We start from the raw sequence: 20,313 nt of genomic DNA on the forward strand, positions 1-20,313 counted from the left end.
ACTAAACCTAGGTTAAACATACTTGAATGAATGGAGTTGAATTAACTCAATTTTATCAATTTTAGCAGTTGCACAAAAGAAATTTGCCTGGATTTCACACATTTAAGTTGACTCAACTTATTATTTTTAAGCACTCCAAATTAGAGGTACATTTGCTCAAATTTAGTACACTGTAAAGCAAGATGTGTATATTGTAGGTAACTGCTTACCTTTAAACAACAAATAGTACTCAGTGATAATGTTTTTATGTTATCATTTCACCTAAGGTGGACTAACTTGTGCAATCATTTGTCGCAATGACTGCTAGTCATCTACTGCACCAGTAGGTGAAGTTTCACGACTGTCAACGTGCCACTCCACATTCACAGGCATTAGCAGTTACAACAGTTACATTGCCCCCTATAAGTGGGACCTCTTTAATTGAGACAACAATTCACTCATGGTGCATTTTTAAAAGTGGTTTTATTAACCTTTATTTAAGCAGGAGAAAACCTCTTTGAGATTAAAAATCTCTTTTTCAAGGGTGTCCTGGCCAAGACAGCAGCAGCAAACTGAGTGCATAAGGTTTAGTGCCCAAAGGCATTCTGGGAAAACTGCAGATTTGTCATAACTCAGATAATTTGAGTAATAACCAAGTGTTGGCTACATCTTGATATCTATGGCTATAACCTTATAAAAACAAGCAGTGTGTGTTTAAAAAAATACTTAGAACAGAAACTAATTTAACTTTCTGACACAAGCCTCACCACCAATAACAGCAAATTTTTTTACTTATTGAAAAATGGGTGGGTTATTGCAGCTCTGAAAATGTCACCTAGAGTCTAATCAAAATATATCTTGTTTCAAGTTTTAGTAACAAACTAAAGTTGCTTGATTTAAATTTGTCAGAAATTTGGTGAAAAATGGTGTTAAGAATTTGGAAGTGGCTAAAATGGGTTAAAGATGGTAAACATTTCAAAGTTGGTGACATAGGAGTAAAAAGTGGTAATAATGGGTGTCAAAAATGGGGAGATAAGGGAGTAGAAAGGGTTTAAAAGTGGTAATAATTGGTTAAGAGTGGCGAAAACTGCCATATAAAAGTAGTGTAAAGAGTTTGAACATGGCAAAAAGGGCTTAAAAGTGTTGGAAATTGGACAAAAGGTGGTGAAATAGGATTAAAAATTGGCAAACTGGGTTATAAGGGGCAGAAATGGGTGAAAGGGTGGTGTAATTGGATCAAAAAGTGGTAAAAATCAGTGACAGATGGCAAAAATGGGAAGAAAAGGGTGTAAAAAGGGTTTAAGGTGGTAACAGCTGGTTAAAAGCGGCATAAACTGGCAGAAAATGTAGTTTACTGGGTTGAAAGGTGGCAGAAATTGGTGGAAGGGTGGTGACATGGGAGTAAAAAGTGGCAAAAATTACTTAAAAGTGCAGAAATTGGACAAAAGGCTGTAAAAACCTCCATTAACATCCATGCTTGGTGATCAGGTATCAGTCTCACTGCACTCAGACATGCTTTCACATTTGGCATTAACAACACGTCTCCACTGATGACCGGCTACTGGAACTCATTTGTCAGCCTCTTAAGTAAACAGCAGCCCCATACATCATTTCCATGTCGTTTCAGTGCCTGACCAATAAGAGCGGCCGACTTGTGTCCGTCCAGCCTCCATGGTCACTTGTCATCTTGAACTGAGTCATTGTCTCAGTCTAACCACATGATTTATTGTCCACACTGTAGTGCTCAGTTTTCTTAAGATGCATGTTTCTGACAGACTGAGATGCTGATAGCTTCCCCATCAGTGAAGCTGACCCCCTTTTTGTCACAGGTGTTTGTGTGGAGAACTCTTGATAGTCTCCTGGGTTTCCTTTCTCTTAGGTTAAAAATGTGAACTCTATTCATTGTGTTCATTAAACGTCTTAAAGAAAAACGGGGTCAGTTAAGTAACCAGTTGAGGATGTAGAGTCATATCTGCTTCATGAATCTGTGACCCGGCTCAAGGTAGTCGGACACACAATCGTCCCCATGGCAACAGAATAGCCATCTGTGATGTAACCACCATTAGATCCTTGTACTGTCGCGCCTTATTGTTTTCCTCCGTCGCTTTAAATCGATGGAGAGTTTCATTATGAACACACAGAGCTCTGCTGTCTGATCCAGCTGCCACTTCCTCTTTATGTCTCCATATTTCTATCAGTGTATCTGTGAGCTTGTTAATCTGCCAGTGTCGACCAGCAGTATCGACTAACCTGTGAGGACGGTACCTTTCATTTCCAGCTCCTAACAGCCTCTTCAGTAATAATGAGCAGGTTAACCTTTGCAGAGACGCTTGGCCCCAACTCAACGTGACGTTCTCCTCTGACTGCTCTTATCAAACAGAAGCAATGAAAAACAGCATTATACAGAGGATATTCACAGTTACCAATAAAACGTAGAGCATCAGAACGCAGAAAAACCTCTGTAAAAGACAGGGAGCGTAGTCTAATAGGGAGGAACACGGCCGCCCATAGGGGGGATAAAGGGGAGTGCTCTGGGGCCCAGCCACACTGGGGGCCCAGCCACACTGGGGGCCCATGGAGGTCAGCAAAATCATGGTCATTTGTAAAGTGAAGCTGTAATAACCTTGTATTATTTTTAACCTGAATAATAACCATTCTCTTTGTAATATTAACATTGTGGATGAACACTGAACTATTAAGAAAATAATTCCAGACTTTATAGCTAGGCCATGATGTGTACAAATGTCAGGATGCCAGAAAATAAAAGAGAAGAAACTGAGACAACTTCATTTGGAAAGAGAGTTAATAAATGATTATGGAGAGACAAAAAAATGTCAGTGAAAAGTAGCAAGAATGGGTAAAAATAGTAATAAATAAATAAAAATGATAAAAGCATGAACGGGTGAAAAATGGCAAAAAATTTGCTGAGGTGGCAGAAAGAAGTAACAAAAATGGGCAAAAAGTGCCAAGAAAGAAAAAACTAGCATTAGAGGTTTTAAAAGTGGCAAAAAGGGACCAAAAGAAGTAGCAAAATGAAGAAAGTTGTTAAAACGGAGTTGCAAAAATGGGGAAAAACGTCAAGAAGAAGCAAGAAAAAGTGACAAAATGGGGAAAAAGTTGCAGAAAAGCATGAAAAGTGGTAAGAATGGGTTAAAATAGTAAAAAAACTGGCATGAATGGGTGTAAAGGTATTAAAAAAAAGGGCAAAAAACTGGCAAAAATGGTTAATAAGTGGCAAAAATAGGAAAATATTGGCTACAAGTGGCAAAAAAAAGACAAAATTGGCAAAAATGGTCGAAAAGACACAAAAATTGGCAAAAAGCTGAAAGAAATGGTTAAATGCAGGAAAAACTGTTAAAATGGACAGAAAGTAGCAAAAGGCAGCAAAAGTAGGCAAAAAAGAAGCAAAAAATCATGCAGAAATTGGCAGAAAAAAGAGTTTATAAAAAAGTGAAATTGGTAACAAAGTGCAAAAAAACAGAATTAAAGTGGCAAAAAAGTTCTTAAAAAATAGCAAAAATTGACAAAAAACATTGCAAAATTGGGTCAAAAGGGGCAGGAAAGTGTTAAAATAGTTAAAATATGGCATGAATAGTTTAAAGTGGCAAATAAGGGTGAAAAGTGGCAAATATAGGTGAAAAGAAGAAGTGGCAGGAATTAATTGGGTTTTAAAAGCAGCAAACTGGTAAAAATTGACAAAAAAGTGGCAAAAAGTATTTAAAGTAGATAAAAAGTAGCAAAAGGTATTGCAGAAATAGACAAAAAGGGGCAAAAAGTAGTAAAAAAAGATAGAAATGGGTGAAAAAGTGGTTAAAAAAAGTAATTAAAGTGGCAAAAAGGTAAAATAAAAGGTAAAAAATGGGCAAAGGCACAAAAGTGGCAAAAAAGACAAAAAGTGATAAAAATGGGCAGGAAAAGGCCAAATGAGAGTTAAGTAGGCAAAGTTAGTAATAGATATTTTGCTGAAATTGGCAAAAAGTCGCAAATAAAGAACAGGCAGAAAAATGTGCAAACATGGGCAAGAAGTTGTTAAAAAAAGTGGCAGTAAAAGGCAAAAAAGGGTAAAGATTGGATAAAGGTGTGTAGCGCCACATTATGTAATAAAGCCACATTATATAATAAAGCCGCATTATGTAATAATGTCATACATTTTTAATTCAGTATGTAATTACGCCACATTTTTTAAGCCACTAAGCAGTTAGGGTTAGGGCAAGGTATTAGGGTAGGTGTTTAGTCTATAACCCCTGAAGGGGGGGGGGTTAGGTTTAGGCATAAGTCACTAAGTGGTTAGAGTTAGGGCAAGGTAGTTGGGTAGGGCACACCTTAGAGCCCACACTAAGTCCTATGGTTAGGGTTATTACATTATACGGCATTATTACATAATGTGGCTTTACAAGGTGGGGAAAATTTGACAAAAAGTGGCAAAAAAATGCAAAAGGCAACAAAAATGGGTTCTAAGTGGTGAAGAGATGTGGCAAAAATGGATGGAAGAAAGTGGCTAAAAAGTAGCACAAAAAATCATTCCAACATCAGAAATAAAAGCTTGACCCACCTTTCATCTCACTTATGAGGTAACTGTTAGCTAGGATGCTAGCACCAATGCTACCTATCCAACACACATGCATATCAATGAGTCAAAACTGGGGAGGCCCGTCCTCTGGGGTTTTCAGGGTCTCTGCCAAATCTGAGGGCAGACCTGGGGAGGAATATTCAGTGAAAACCTAGGAGTATGTTTTCTTAAAAGAGTGTCATTTGATAAGGTAGGGAAGGCCTTTCTTAATAATAATCTGCACAATAATGGACCATAACCTCTGTAAATATAGTCAAAAATAACATAGCTTGTATTTTTAAGGTTGTTTTGATCATTGTGTCAGTTAGAAAATGTCTGTCAGCAAAGACACCAAACTCTTTAAATGTATTCAAAAGTAAAAATGACAATCCTCTTGGGAAGAAAATGCTAGAATGGAAAACTTCCCTAAAAGCTGAATTTAAAAGTAAGGCAGCCTTGGGCTGGCTCCACTGTTGTATCTAAATAAAGGCATAAAAGCACCCCAACTCCCATCCCCCCCAAAAACAGTGCAGTAGCTCATTCTGCATAAAAACAAACCTCATCCTGCCAGTAGAAAATAGTTAAAGAGGCACTTAACCCTCAGACCACTTGTTTTAGATAAACCTATGTATGTACAGGTGCATCTAAAACATTAGATAATCATGAAAATGTTAGTTTTTTCCCCGTGATTTAATTCAAAATGCAAAACAGGAGGCAGGAGGAGAGGGATGAGGGAGGTGTGTCAAAAGAGAGCTAAGTTCTGGTTCAGAAATCACTCAGTTTGTCACATTTTCCCCGAAATCTCTAATCTGTTTTAATAATGCCTAATCTGTTCTCATGCTCAAACATGAGTGAAGTCTTGGTCACCCAAAGAAGTCATGAAAAAACACTGGTATCAAGTTCAGTGTCTGCACTGACTGTTGCAATGCCTGCATTTCTCCCTTTTATGAATTTACTCATCTTTTAGGGACAGTTATGTTCAGTGCAGGATAAGTTATCATTGAAATTTAATTATTTTTTTATTGCTGGTTCCTGGCTGATGTTGCTGCACATTTTGATTTTTGTACAACAGCAATAACAGCCCAGAAAGATGCCCAAGTGGTATACAAAATCTATTTCTAATTCTGCTGATGAATTCACTACATTGTCCACTACTGACGGCCAAAGCAGGGATGAGGGAAAAGGGAACAAGTGTGTGATTTCAGACACAATTATTCTCTGGAAACATGTTTTTATTTTTGTAGCAATCATGTGTTGAAATCTCGGCTCCATTCTGCTTTCAGATGACACTGTCCTTGCGGAAGTTACGGTCTGGCTGCAAAAGTTGCCCACAGGTGATTTTATGGTCTTGCTGCAGCCCAGCTCTGCATAATGTGCACCGATTAATATCTCTGGCTATTTTTAGGCAGTATCTCCCAAATCTCCCTGCCCAGAGATGGATGTGGAGAATGTACCTGCCATCTCTACACCAGAGAGTGGAGATATTACAGCACACTGCATCCCCAAGAAAGTTTCACGTTTTATCCAATGACATAAAATACATCTGAAAGTGCCCCACCCATATATTGTATATCTTTTCACATCTTGATAAAGGCGGTTGCTAAAGGACAGCCAACAAGGACTACAGCGTTTATGCCTGCTGCTCAATTGATCTGCAGTTGATGACGTTAATTTCAGTTGACTGTGTTGTAGTTCAATATGGCCAATGTGGCTGATAGATCTGTTAGTTTGTATTTGAAAGGGAGGGACAATGTGATATTTGATTAAAAACTGAGTAAGAAGAGGCCTTTAAGGTGCATTTATTCTGGTCAAGCAATTGTAAACTGCAAAGCAACTAAAAAACATAAGCTGCTGGTAGATTGTATATTGGTTTTCTTCAACAGGTCCTGTAAGTGGCTCTTTGAAGATCCCTGGGCCACGGTATATATTTATTCCAGTCAGTCATCTCATGTTTACAATTGAACAAGCACTTATTACAGCTGCAGAACATGTTTGTGTTTGCTGTCAGGCTCTAACCCCATCATTTCCTGCAGATTTGTTTTACATGTAGAGGAATGATGAGATAACATTCAGGTGGATACTGGAGTGGAGGGGGGTTGAAAGCAAGAGCACGGGACGGATTCAAGGCAGAGCTGGCAGTGGCAAAAGTAGAGCCCAGAAGTTTTGCTTCTTAAACAGAGTACTAAACCTGGAGCATGCTTGCCAGTCGGTCAAGTGAAGCGTCACCATCAGCTGTTCCCCTGGTGAAGGACTGTCTTGATAGTGAGAGATTGCTCTGCTTAATAGAATGGACATCAACCTATCTGAATGATGAAACTACTCTGCAATTAACCAGGGGAAACAGACAAATAACTGTTATATCTCTGGCTAAAAGCTCATGGCATAAATTGACGCAACCCTCCTGATTATTGCATTGAAGCATTCATCAATGACTCCAGAGTCTGGTTTCTTTTCTTTGACTTAAGTGGAATTGTAAACATAGTGAGTAACTCTCTATCACAGTCCTCATTCATATCATAAGCTACAATTTATAGGCAGCTACAAGACAGGCATGAACAATGGAAATGGAAACTGAAGCACAGAAAGGCATTGTTATGAAAACAATCATCTTCTACATTTGCAGGGATGTGAACTGACAGGCTTTCAGAATGCTGCAGAATGGTTCAAAGCCAGCAGTTGCAAATTTTAACTCCTCAAAAGTATTAAAAAAATGGTCATAAAAGCCTAAAAAGTAATGAAATGGGGTTAAAAAGTAGGAAAATGGATAAAAGAGTGGCACATAGGGATAAAAGATGCTGAAAAAGTGGTTTATAAGGGTTTAAAGAATGGCAAAAATTGGGTTAAAGAGTCAGAAAGGGGTAAGAAGTATAAAAATGGGTTAAAGTGGCTGAAATATTGCAAAAATAGCCTGGCAAAGTAGTGAAAAGGGGTTAAAGGGTGGAAAATTGGCAAAAATTTGTTTAAAAATGGCAGAAATTGGCTAAGAGGAGCAAAAAATGTTGCAGAAATGGCCGAATGGAGTAGCGAAAAGGGGATTAAAAGTGTCAAAAATGAGTTGATATTGGTGCTAAATCACGACTGGGGAGGGCCCCTGAGAATCCCAGAGAAGGGGCCAATTCTATGGGCGGCCTGTCTCCTTGTGGCCTGTGATATTATAGATAATAGGGATAGATCTCACCGGTAATGCCGAAAAATGTCCTGTTTTGAAAGGAAACACAAATAGTAATACAATAATATGTTAATCAGACCAAAATATTTATTTAAGTTTTGTTTATTTGAATGTCCCAGACAGAGTCCCCCAGAGTCTCTTTTTGGCTGACCGCTGAGGGCAGCCCTACAGATGGGTCTGTCCCTATACTGACTAAATGACAGAGTAACTGAGTGAGTGACCCTTTTGAATGAGGCATATAATAGAGAGTTGCGTTTGCTTGGACTGAATGCTGTTACTAATGGCTGCCTCCACTAACGAGGCTTGAGTTAACATCATTTATGTATGGCTCACCATACAGAGTTGCTCTATGGGCGGGGTTTACCCGTGCTGAAAGCCCTGCAATGGCTGCCTCCACTGCTCTAAATACTCAGATATAGCTTTAGCCTCTGTTTCACCAGAACCGGGCCACATTTATGCATGTCAAAGAATAAAACAACCCCGAAAACTCCTCATGTTGGGAAAGAGGTTTTTACTTCTCTGCTGAGCTGCTTTGGCAAGATTATGTGATAGTCAAAGGGGAAAAGGGTAACTTGTGTGAATGCTTGTGGCTGCTAGCCGAACGTTAGCTCGGCCTTAGCCAGACCGACACATTTCTTCATCACATTTAGTGCTGAGAGCAAAACGGAAAGCTTTCTGCGAAAGCAAACAAGATGCTGCTCTTCTGACCCCCGCTTTGGCATGACAATGTGACAGTTAAGGGGAAAGGGTTACTTGTTGTATACAGCTAATGACTTGTTGTGTCCCAGCTAACATCTAGCAGGCCTGTCTTTAGCGGGGATTGAGCCGCAGCGGCGCTTTTGTCTGAACCACACAAGGTGTCTGAATCCAAACAACAGCAGAGAGCAACACTGAAAGCTTTCCGAGACAGAAAAAATGTTATCTCTCCACTCTGTTTCGGCATGTTATTCCAATTATGGCGGTGAGCTTGTCCTGTTTACCCTGTTAGCTGTTAGCTTAGATGACGCAGTAGGACCACTGCTGTTTAATCCGATCTAGGCACTGTTCTTGTTGAAATCAGGGCACAAAGCCACACCGACAGCTTGTCTTGTGCAGAGGATGGCCTTTTGCTCTTTCCTTGTAGTGTTGTCTTCCATTTGCACAGTAATAGCAAAGAATACAGAGAGCGTTTTCCCCCCCTCTGTTTTCTACCTGCAGCTTTGCTGCAGCTGAGCCGCTGTCTGTCTGCGTTTAACCAATCAGGTGCGGTAGAAGAAAGCAGGAGGGGAGGGGGATGACGCTGCTCAGGTTTCATCTCCTCACACACAGAAGGAGCCAGACAGAGAGAGAGAGCAACATGTAGCTTTTACAGTAACCACTTACTATACCTTTGGCTAAACATAATATACTACCAACAGTCATGACAAAGTCACTCTGCCAGAGCACACATTTCAGTCAGGCATTTCAACAGGCATCGCAGATAATTGCGGTCAGCCACATACTAGGTTTTTACCTAGTCTTGTTAGACTAAATCTGGCCCTTGTGCAATGTTCTTGATGACCCCTGCTTTAAAGTGATACAGTACACTTTTTGTTCTGACACAGAGCAGAAAGAGTACCAAACAGCATCTTCTGTAAGTCAACAGAAAAATGGGCTCAGCTCCACAGAAGACAGCAGTCCTGGTAAAGTTTGACAGTAATGTTTTATTGAATGAACAACCATGCTGACTTAACACGTCCACGATCACATCACAAACCCAGAACCTTCCCGTCAGGTCTTCCGTCAACGCTTGAGGATTTCAGCAAGTTCTTATTCAGTTCATGAGCTGCATTATTCTTATTTATTTATTTTTTAACAATTCAACCTCAAACTTCCAAAATCACCTCTTGAAACACAAGTGGAATGAAACATAACAGAAATGGACAAACTCAAACTTCCTAAACTGTGTTTTGTGTCTAGTTATTTGCTCGGTGAGCTTCACAGTCTAGAAGTCAGTAAAACTCAGATAACAGTTTTTGTTTTCCTGTTGCAGTGAATGGACATTTTTGTGTGCGTTGTAAATTCAAATCTCCTCATCCTTACTTTGATGCCTTCCCTTTCCCCTTCTCTCTTGTGTCGATCTACCCGTCGCTCCGGATGACGTGAAACAGTGTGACGTTGTAGAGCACCTGGTGTCCGTTGTTCCAGGTGTACAGCGCTCGCTCTCGGGGGTTGTAGTCCATCATGCTGATGTGGGAGTACTGGTTGTGGAATGGGATGTCGGTGTACTCGTACGTGGACGTGTTGGTGTTGTAGGCAAAGTGGACTTTGGCCCCGGCGAGGTGGGAGTTAGTGACGTAAAGAGTGCCGCAGATCATGAAGGCCTCCCCTGCACTACGCTTAGGAAACCCCGTGTCCCAGCTCTGCAGGACGTCCAGAGAGCGAGGGTCCAGACGACTCACCTAGAAGGGTTGGTCACAGATATTACCAGATCATAAAACAAAACAATACAACGATTAAAAAAAAATGTTTTATTTTCATAACTTTTGTTTTTTTATCTGAACTACAAAGAGTATTTTAGTTTGTCTAGTTTTGATGTTCCTCAGCAAATATTTTTAAATCTGGTAAAACTCAAATTTTAACTACAGTTCAGTGACTATAGTTAGAAAAACATACAGAAAATAGAACAAACTGAGCAGAGTGTGGCTAATGTTAGCAGTGATACCACAGCAACCCTGCAGTCCTCCTTCAGGTTGTCATCCACATGTCTGTGCTGAATGTGCTTTGGTGTTATCATTTTATTTTGCTCTATTTGATACAAATTTCAGTCTGTTGACCAACTGCTTTTGATTAAATAATGACACAAACTCCTAGGAAAAAATAAATACGCCCATGTGACAACATTACAGCCTTGACAGCCTTTGACCAGGTCCACAAATGCACCTGCTCCCATCTACTACCATCACCTACTCTACCTGACCTGACTGGAATTTCTAAAGATTATTTTCAGGCTTTTTGCCTTTATTTGATGGGACAGCCGAGACAGAAATTATGAGATAGAGCAGGGGAAAGACATGCACCAAAGATTTTCTGAACAACCTGGCACGACTATTTCCTGCAGGATTAATTCAGTTCTGTTAAATTTTATCTCTTAAAAGGCTGTCATTGTTCCAATTTCAGCAGACTGAATAAATAAATAATGAGCTTGCTGCTCTGTCAGGTTCCCAGATTTGTTGTTTTATAGAGGTTTTAAATAATCAACCAGCTTACTGTAGATTTTTCTGTATGTGCTGCTATACCAGTGCGTTCTTGACTATAGCCTCTGTATCTGGGCACCTGCCCTACAAACTGCGTTAAACCAGCGCCTAATGTAGCATCTAACCTATTCATTGTGTATTTCAGTCGGACACTTTGCTGCTCAAAATGTGCTGGGACACACAGTGACTTATATCAGGCTGGCAATACCGCTTTTTAACTGCTTTTCTCCTTAATTAGATCGTAATCCCTCAGCTAAAGAGAAATGGCACTACAGTATCTAGTTAATAGACTATGAAGTGCTGGTTTCATTGACTCAATATGGCAATTTTTTATGTTTTTTTTAATTAAACTTTAACCCTGCACCATTCACATCAGTATAATACTGTAATTACAGCAAGAAATAATAAATTCATCTGCTTATGTCTTTGGAAAACATGTTCAAGAAAAAAAAAATCTTCAACAAGACCTGTGGATGGTACAAAATGCTATATTTCCGACTGGGGGCGTTCAAAATAAAAGCCCTCAATAAACATTAACAGCTACGGACTTTTATTGTGAAGGAATTGTTGGAAGTAGCATGTTTATCGTTGCCCAAACATGGACTTATTGAGCGAGTTGGGAAAATATTGCAGCATGCTGTGGTTTGTTCATGGTCCAAAGATGCAAACAGTTCCAAACAGCTGATGAAAAAAATACAGTTCTTAAGTAGGAGGAAGCTCAGGATTTGCGCCGTACTGTTGTGTGTGCATCTCTGAGGAAAGGGAAGGGGAGGGTGTGAACTACGGGTGCCCAGAGAGAAAGGTGAGCTGCGGAGGAATCTTTGAAAATCTAGATTTTTATTTTCTAAATTGTCCTAAACAAAGAATTTGAATTAATCGATAAACCCGATATATTGCACAGGCCGAGTGGATCATGCTATTTGCAGTATCAACCATGAAGACACATGCCCCTTCTGCAGACATACTCCTCTTTACATGTGAGATTAAATCTGCATTCCTGGGTTTACCACCTCTTTTGTGTTTTAATGTGTAAGAGATGCAGCACACATTATTTTCAACATCACTGTACCAGTGTAATATAATAATAATATATTTACATTCTGAAAATTGCCATTTTTTTTATCGTATCACACTTTCAGTTTAGGTAATGTTTCTTTGCATTATTCCTCATTTAATTTATTTGTTATTATACAGGTATGGATATTTCTTTTATATGCATTTTTTTGTGTTTCTCATATTTGGTGGTTTTGGAACAACCTGGGACAGTTATTTCCTGCAGGAATAATTCAGTTCTGTTAAATTTTATCTTTAAAAGGTTGCCATTGTTCAGTCCAATTTGAGCAGACTTGATGCATCAGCCAGAGCAAATAAATAATGAGCTCTCTGCTCTGTCAGGTTCCCAGATTTGTTGCTTTATAGAGGTTTTAAATAATCAACCAGCTTACTGTAGATTAATCTGTATTGGCAAATATGACAGATAATAAACAGTAAGCACTACAGAGCAGAAATGCCAAAGATCTTTTTGAAACAGTGCCATCATTAGTCCATCAGCTCTCTGGTGCTGTGCTGGAGCTCTAAGCATGTTTCCATCCAAACGTTTCTGTACATAAAAACATGAGAGAAAATGCCTGTACCATTATGTTTCCAGCGTTGGGGATGGAGGTGTATACGGCCCACAGTCCCATCTCATCAGCCATGAGGTCGATGTCAGACGATCCTCCCCAGCTGTAGGGGAACGTGTTGTTATACCCGGCTCCACTCAGGCTTCGCTGCAGCAGCACGCTACGAGAGCGGAAATGGTACTGAACCTGCAAACACAAACATGCACATCCCTCACTCTGGTACTCTGGCTTTAAACTTCTCCTGCATTTCTGTTTCAGACAGGCTCCTACCAGGATGTTGCTCTGGTGTTTGTTGTAGTACAGGGAGCCGTTGTAGACCACATGGCCGGTTCCCGCCCAGGGGTGGGGCAACAGGTGCTGCACAAAGTTCTGGCCCTTTGTGAAATCTCCCATGGTCCTGTACTCCAACACTCGTCTGCCTTTGTAGTAGCCGTCCATCGTCCACACCTGATGGAAAAATCAAACAAAACAGAGATTTACCTTTGATTCTCTAAATAGAGTTGGGTGATATGTACCCAACGTCTTCTTATAGCCAAACAACCATAACCATAACATAGCAGGTCTGTCGAACTTTAAATTTTTAACACAGAGAAGATTTACATAGAGTTTAAATGAGAGAGATGATTGATATTTATATAACTGTTTTCTCACTCTCTTTGACCTAGTTTCATGTATAAATGTAGGGGTGTAAATCACCTGTTTCATGATACATTATAGCTTGGATCCTCAGGCAACGGATGATATTTTCAGATCTCAGAAAATCTACCCTGGTGCCATTTTTAATTAATTAGATTCAGGAGCCTGTGTTTTGACTTTCTATTGATCTGCTTGGATATCTGATCAACAAATCACGCCTAAAATTTAGACCTTTTTGTCGTTTTGTGGATAGTGCTTTCTCTCTTTTGTTTGCTTTTGGTGAAAATAAGACTAAGGTATATACTACCGCTCACAAGTTTGGGATCACTGGCAAATTTCTTTGTTTTCCAACGAAAAACATTTTCATGCAGTTCACAAACAGCTTTCAGCAACAGTCAGTCCTCTGCATTAATTTCCTAGTATGGCTGCTAATCCAAGTCAATCATGTTGCACAGCTAAAAACAACATTTTACTAACTAGAAAAGCACTCGGAGAGTGCAGACCTCCGCCGTTAGCCCTATCTCCCAATAGTACAGAATCCTTAAAAAAATTTCTGGATCCAGACGATGATCTGGATCAGTCCCAAAATCTATTCAGTTCTTCCTTATGCCATTTCTGATATTTCCTGAAAATCTAACCAAAATCTGTCCATAACTTTTTGAGTTATGTTGCTAACAAACAAACTAATAAACTAACTAACAAACTAACAAACCCTGACGATCACAAAACCTCCTTTGTGAAAATAATAAAGAAGCAAAAAGACCGGACACTGGAAGACCAGAAGAAGGTGTTGTGCACAGATGAGTCCAGGTTTGAGGTCTTTGGATCAAGCAGAACATTTGTGAGACACAGAACAAATGAAAAGATGCAAGAACAGAGCTGAAAACCATCAGACAAGCGAGGTGGAGGCAGCGTGATGGTCTGGGGTGGTTTTGTCATGTCAGTCAGATTTTGTCATGCCATGCCATACCCTGTGGACAGCAGTTGATTGGGGTCAATTTCATCCTACAACGGGATAATGACCCAAAACACACCTCCAAAATGTCTACGAAATATTTAAAGATTAAGCAGTCAGTCAGAGCTCTGACTGTAATGGAGAGGCCAGCACAGTCTTCATATCTGAACCCTAATGAGCTGTTGTGGGAGCAGCTTACCGTATGGTATGAAGGGAGACTCCATCAAGCCATTCCATCTTGACAGAGATGCTCCAGGAAGCATGGGGTGAAATCTCATCAGATTACCTTGAAAAAATGACTGCTAGAGTGCCTGAGGTCTGCTTGGCTGTAAATGCTGTAAAAGGTGTTTTTTTTCTATGAAGGCAAAGTTTAAAGAACATTTTTCATTAAAATCATTATTTCTAACCCTGAAAATGTCAGCATGTCCAGTTCATTTGCTGTATTTCCTATTCAGACTAATAAGAAAATTTCCAAGTGATCCCAGCGGTAGTGTATTTTCTTGTACTTTTAATACTATAATATACCATTCCAACACTGGGGACTAAGCAGTTCTAAAATGCATTGTATCAGAAAGTACTGAAGTTTAGAAAATGTTAGTCTGGTGTGAGCTATTTCGTATTTCTTCACATCATTGACTAAACTGACTAAATGTCATTACCACAGGTGTGCCCTGAGTAGCAGTGCTTTAGAGTTAAATTTAATGAAATTAAGAAAAAAAATGCTTGTTTACTGGATAATTAGGGATATTTCTTTTTAATTTTATGACTTATGCCTCCCCTTAGGGCGTGTGTGACTGTTACTCATAGAGAGGCTGTAATTTCATTCTGCTCTGCAACCTCTTTAATGTTTTTAATGCATGAATCACAAGTTAGTAATAATTCCGGTTATAACTGGGAGAGGATTTAGCACATAAACGGCTGCAGATTTTTTTGGTACTTAAGAAGTTAATAAACCTACAGAGCCAACAAAAGTCACAGCACAAGATAGGTCTCTGTTTTTCAAAGACACCAATTGAATTAAAAAATGCTTTTAAGGTTTGATTCAGTTTACATTTAATCCTCTGCATTGCCTGCAGTAAGATATTTTCATGAGGCCTTCAGTCATGTTTTATCGACAGTTCCTCACCACAGATAACCAGCTCTAACCTTCATCATATGCTGTCTCCATGTTTTACACATAAATCTCAATGTGCTTGGATGCTGGTATTCCTGTCACATGCGGCTTTAGCCTCAGTCTATAATCAAGATGTCATGAATGTATCCGTCCACTGCACATTTGAGACCCTCAACAGGCTTCAAAATGAGTCAGCTAGACACAGAGTCCCAACCCACACAGAGGCAGCGCTGATTAACAACCACATGCTAGCGACAACTTTAAAATCTGCTGGATGGTTTAGGGGTAAGAGAATCTGAGCTCCATGGAGAAGCAGCAGACAGAGAAGAAGAGAAGAGGAGCTGAAAGAAGAAAGCACGGGAGGGAAACTGAGCGGCGACAGCATGGAGGATTAATTACCCAATGAGGGACGGGAGGTGAAAAAGATGAAAGAAGGGAGCAAAGAGAGCCAGGAAGAGAGATCATTGTTGGTGGAAAAGTTTACAGTAATTTTTCTGCAAAAAGAGAGATGTTCAGGGGGCAGACGAATAGGAGCATATGAAAAAGCTCTCTGTTTTCTGTAGGTCAAAGGAAAGATTAACATCTCCTGCAGTGCCACTATTATTCCTACAATAACAGGTAATTTGTAGATGCAGTACCTCAACTTTCCACTGAATAAGTGACTTTGAGACAAAGATATCTGATTGAGTTGATTCAGGGAGACGTCAACAGCGCAATGTTTAACTGCCACTCAGCTTGATGTTTACAAAGACAATAAAACAGACTGATTGCTCTTCTCACTGCTTCAGCAGTTCATCTGATGAAGCTTTTTCTGCTTAAATCCCTTTGAAACAGGATCACGAGCCCCTTTGTTTTCTGGCAGCTGTAATCTCCTCGCATCTGATTGCACCATTTGCTTTTTATAAATAAGCTCCAGACACTGATTATGCAACAAGCACTGGATGCAAGAAATTGAGAGGAGATGTTTTTTTTTTTTTTTTTTACAGTTTTGTGAACTCTTTAGAGGTTCATGTACTGTATTTATGCTTCCTCCCAGTCTGCAATGTTTTAGTTTAGAAAAAAATCTTTTTTCAGGTTTTGTGCATCGCTTGCCTCGTGGTTATGCCAATGTGTTGCTGTCTTCGAGGCGGGCGTCCCAGATTCAGATCTGGCCTGTGGCTCCTTTCCAGCATCTCACTTCCCACACTCTCTTTCTCTCTCTCGATGCTTTTCATTCTACCAACTTTTCAATATAAATGAAGGAAAAAAGCCCACAATCTTTAAACATCAGATTCCTTATCCTTGAACAGAGCTTAAATATCGTAGAGTGAAACCAAATCCACAGCTATACTGTGAAAGTATAGCTTTCACTTCTTATATTTATGATAACTAACATAAGGTGAAGAATTTGAGTCACACTGTGTCGGATTGTTGTCAAATGAATGTGAAAAGCTGTTAAAATAAGCTACTGGGAATTCAGCTGATGGTGTTCACATTTGAAGTTTGACTGTGTCACAGTGGAGTGTTGAAGGCTGTCATGTTCCAGGTGGACCGGGCTCATTTTTGGGCCAGGAGGGCAGTGCATGTACCTTTTCAATGGTTAATCCCTCGGACCCAGGACGGCCAAGATGATAATCCAGAGAGAAAGATGTTTAATAACTTGAACAAAGTTGGTGAAAGAGTTTGACTAAAAACAAAAAGCTTAAGAAGCTTATGCAGCACAATATGCACATTTACTTTGTTATCACAAGCCAACAGCATAACATAAACGCCCAAGGTGGAGATGACAGAAGTAATGCCAACCTTACACCAGAGGACTTGGCTTAAAGAGGGGGTATTATGCCTTTTTTCAAAGCTTTACACCATCTCTCTGATACCAACGTAGTAGCTTCACATGGTTTACAGCTCAAAAAACTCCTCATGTTTCTCACACTTGTGTCCTGAAAAAACCCTTGTTTTAACCTCCGTCTGAAACACTTCATTTCATTGCTGTCTCTTTAACCCCCCCCCACGGACCTGCCTTCCTCAGATTGGCCAATTTTCCGGAGGCTGGCCGGCGGCAGGACTCAATGTTTTGTGCCCGCCCCATCCAATGTGGCTATATTGCTATGCTAGTACTTGTAAACTTTGAATGAACCGGTCTAACTGAGTAAAATATGGTGAATTTTGATGTTAGACCCGGAGTCTGATCCTGATAGTTTGGAGAGAGAGGGGGAAGAAAACCAGCAGAAGTGAAGGATAGAGCAGGACGTATCTGTTTGGTAAGTGTTTAATTACTGTGTTACTAAATGGCTTTGATAATGGTGGACTCTCTGTTCATCTTGTGGGGACGGTCTGTTCTGCTTCGCTGGCACCACGGACGAACCAGTCAGGAGATCCTATTGCGATGACCTCATCAGTTCGCGCCATCGAAATCTCATCTCGGGAAGATCTCTGAGAGATTCACAACCGTTTTCATCAGTTTACACTCTAATTCCAAGATTACTGCCACATACCTTTATCTTGCGGTTTGAAAATTTGCATACATGAAGTATAAACACCCAACATTGTGACTTTATGTTTTAAAAATCGGAAAAGTATAATACCCCGTCTTTAAACTTTTAAAAGACTCTAAAAAGACGGACATCTGAGACCCGCTCACTTCTAAAGACGATTCATTTGAGATTATTTCCCATCATGCATCTGTTGGAAATTCACAACAACAATTTCTGAGCAGAGAACAAGATGTAGAAGGAGATCACATTTGAGTTAAAATCTTTTATAAGCTGATGTTAAATCATTTACATCAAGTAGAAGCAAAAGGAAAGACTGAAACTGAAGCAACTTTGCATGTTACTGCAACAACCGAGGAGCTATCCTGGAAACACTTCAGAATAAAAATACCATATGAAAACGAGAGTCGTCTCAACACAAAATCAAACTGATTGGGCTTTTACATTAAAAATCCCAGTGGCGGTTTACCCTACCTGTCATGTCAGCCTGGAATGAACTGACAGACAAAGCACACAGAAGAATTTTGAAGAATGAGGTGAATTAATGTGCACACACACAGCACCGGCTTCCATTGGTTGTGGACGATGGTCATGTCACTGAAAACACAAACTGCATACTACCAGACTTACAACAACATTAAACACGTTTGACATTAGCATAATGCCAAAGCAAAGAAGACTGCCTTAAAATGGCAAAAAAAAGGTGGCTTCTGGGCACGAGAAAGACCTACAGACAAACTTTGAGACAAAAAACACACACCTTCCAAATTCTTTATGACCTTGTGTGATCATGTGACTTCAGAAAAATGGTTTGATGTGATATGAAGCAGTAAATAATCTTGTTGACACCACACACTTGAGGATCATTCAAACAAATAATTGTTTGAGGCTCCACTCAGGATACTCCCACGATTGTTGGAGGAGGAAAATCTGGCCTCAAATCGGGCTTAAATCGTGTGGTGTGTGGGCAGTCTATAGAAACAGTGAGGACACAGCCACCAAAAGCCCGGTGTTTGTTTCCTGGAGATGAGATTGTTTGATCATTTCTTCCACACTAACAAAAATTAGAAAAAACCTACAGAATAATCTGATGCAGAGATTGGCAGTCAAAAGGATGGAGTGATCTGTTTGTGCTGGACTTTGTGGATCATTTATGGCTCTATCTCCATAACTTCAAATGACTCTATTAAACAGAATCTTATAGAGGTCGCATTAACAAAACATTCTCTCTTTGATAGAAGGCATTGAAAAGACTAAAGATTTTGAAGGCTGTCTGCCATTTAACCAACCTAGAACACTGTATGCCATTACATGTTTGCAGACACAGGACCATGTTTTTTACTATTTTATGCACATTGCGGTTATTAAACCTATTTAAAAAAGAAAACAGATTCCTCTCTGAGCATTTGGGGGGTTTTAGATATGCAAAAATCCAATACTGTAGTGTTTTTTCAGCAACAAACTTCACAGGCGTGTTTTTGGGGACCTCTGAGACCAAAGTAAACTTGTCTTAAAGGGGTCAAATACCTAACATGACAGATTTCTGATTAAAATTGTTTTATAAATCAAATGCTATTAATCAGGTTATGTTTCAATGCCATTAAACCAGAAAAATGAATCATAATAAAATAATATGACAGAATTTTTATGACCCTGTCAGTCAAAATGACAGACAGTGAGAAAGTCAAATGCAACCTCTGGAGTCAGTTTGAACACCTGAGAACCCAGAACACAGATTTTGTCTTTGAATAAAAACCTCAACTGCTACAGCCTTGTGTAATCTCTACTCAGGAAACTACCCTACAGAGTTTTGTTCCTTATTTCTAGTCGTGTCTGGAGGGTATTACTATAAAGCCAAAATGAGAGATTACAGCAACTAATTACCTTTTAAAATTCAAGCGTATCTCTAATGCCTACTGCTACCTGTCCTGACCTTTTCCTCCCCTTTTTCTCTCTCAATTTCAGCCCCTCGCTTCTTTTATCTTATCCTGCTTGTCTGTCTTGACTCTTGTGCTTTTGATCAGCCTTTCCTTTTCCGCTCTGTGTCCACCTCCTCTTCCATTCTCTTGTCTTTTCTTTACACCTCCTCACCATCAGGCCTTGTTCTGTCTCCCTCTCTCCCTCAGTCTCACACTTTAAGCGGAGACATCTTGACAGATCAGGGGATATCCACACCTCAGCATCTGTTCTCAAACACTGCGACAGGTGTGTGTTCATGCGCGTGTGTGTAAGGGGGTAAAGTATAAAACGCGCACTGACGCACACACACATTAGCGTATTGATGAGCTTATAAAGAATTCATAAATGCCAAACTGGGACCCAGTGCAGACTCTGTAGTCATGGATACCAAAGGATATATGAGAATGACTTTACTAACACCATTTGTGTTTGTGTGGTTGTGTGTTCAAATGTGATGTGATAAAATGCAGCTTGTGTAGCCTGGAAACTCAATAACGGGTTATATGATTTCATCTACTGGCCTTAAAAAATAAAAATAAAAGCTCATCATTATGTAAGGTAGCTGAAGCTTCATATCAGCAGACTTATAGTCATGACCTTATAAAATACCAAAAGGCTGCCAAGGTCATGTGGTTGTGCATGCT

At 39.8% G+C, this 20,313-nt stretch overlaps 1 protein-coding gene across 2 annotated transcripts in view; it reads right to left on the reverse strand.

Moving 5' to 3' along the window:
• Window positions 1-9,359: 9,359 nt before the first annotated feature.
• Window positions 9,360-20,313, reverse strand: part of LOC121507877 (noelin-2-like) — an 81,833-nt gene continuing 70,879 nt past the window's right edge. For both annotated transcript variants that reach the window (XM_041784248.1, XM_041784247.1), the window contains 3 exons: window positions 12,805-12,981; window positions 12,547-12,720; window positions 9,360-10,117 (listed from right to left, as the gene is read on the reverse strand). In XM_041784248.1, coding sequence (XP_041640182.1) covers window positions 9,797-10,117; window positions 12,547-12,720; window positions 12,805-12,981 — 672 coding nt within the window. In that variant the 3' untranslated portion in view covers window positions 9,360-9,796. The remainder of the gene's footprint in view (window positions 10,118-12,546; window positions 12,721-12,804; window positions 12,982-20,313) is intronic.

Source organism: Cheilinus undulatus, linkage group 4, assembly GCF_018320785.1.
Source record: "Cheilinus undulatus linkage group 4, ASM1832078v1, whole genome shotgun sequence".
NCBI classification, from domain to species: Eukaryota; Metazoa; Chordata; class Actinopteri; order Labriformes; family Labridae; genus Cheilinus; species Cheilinus undulatus.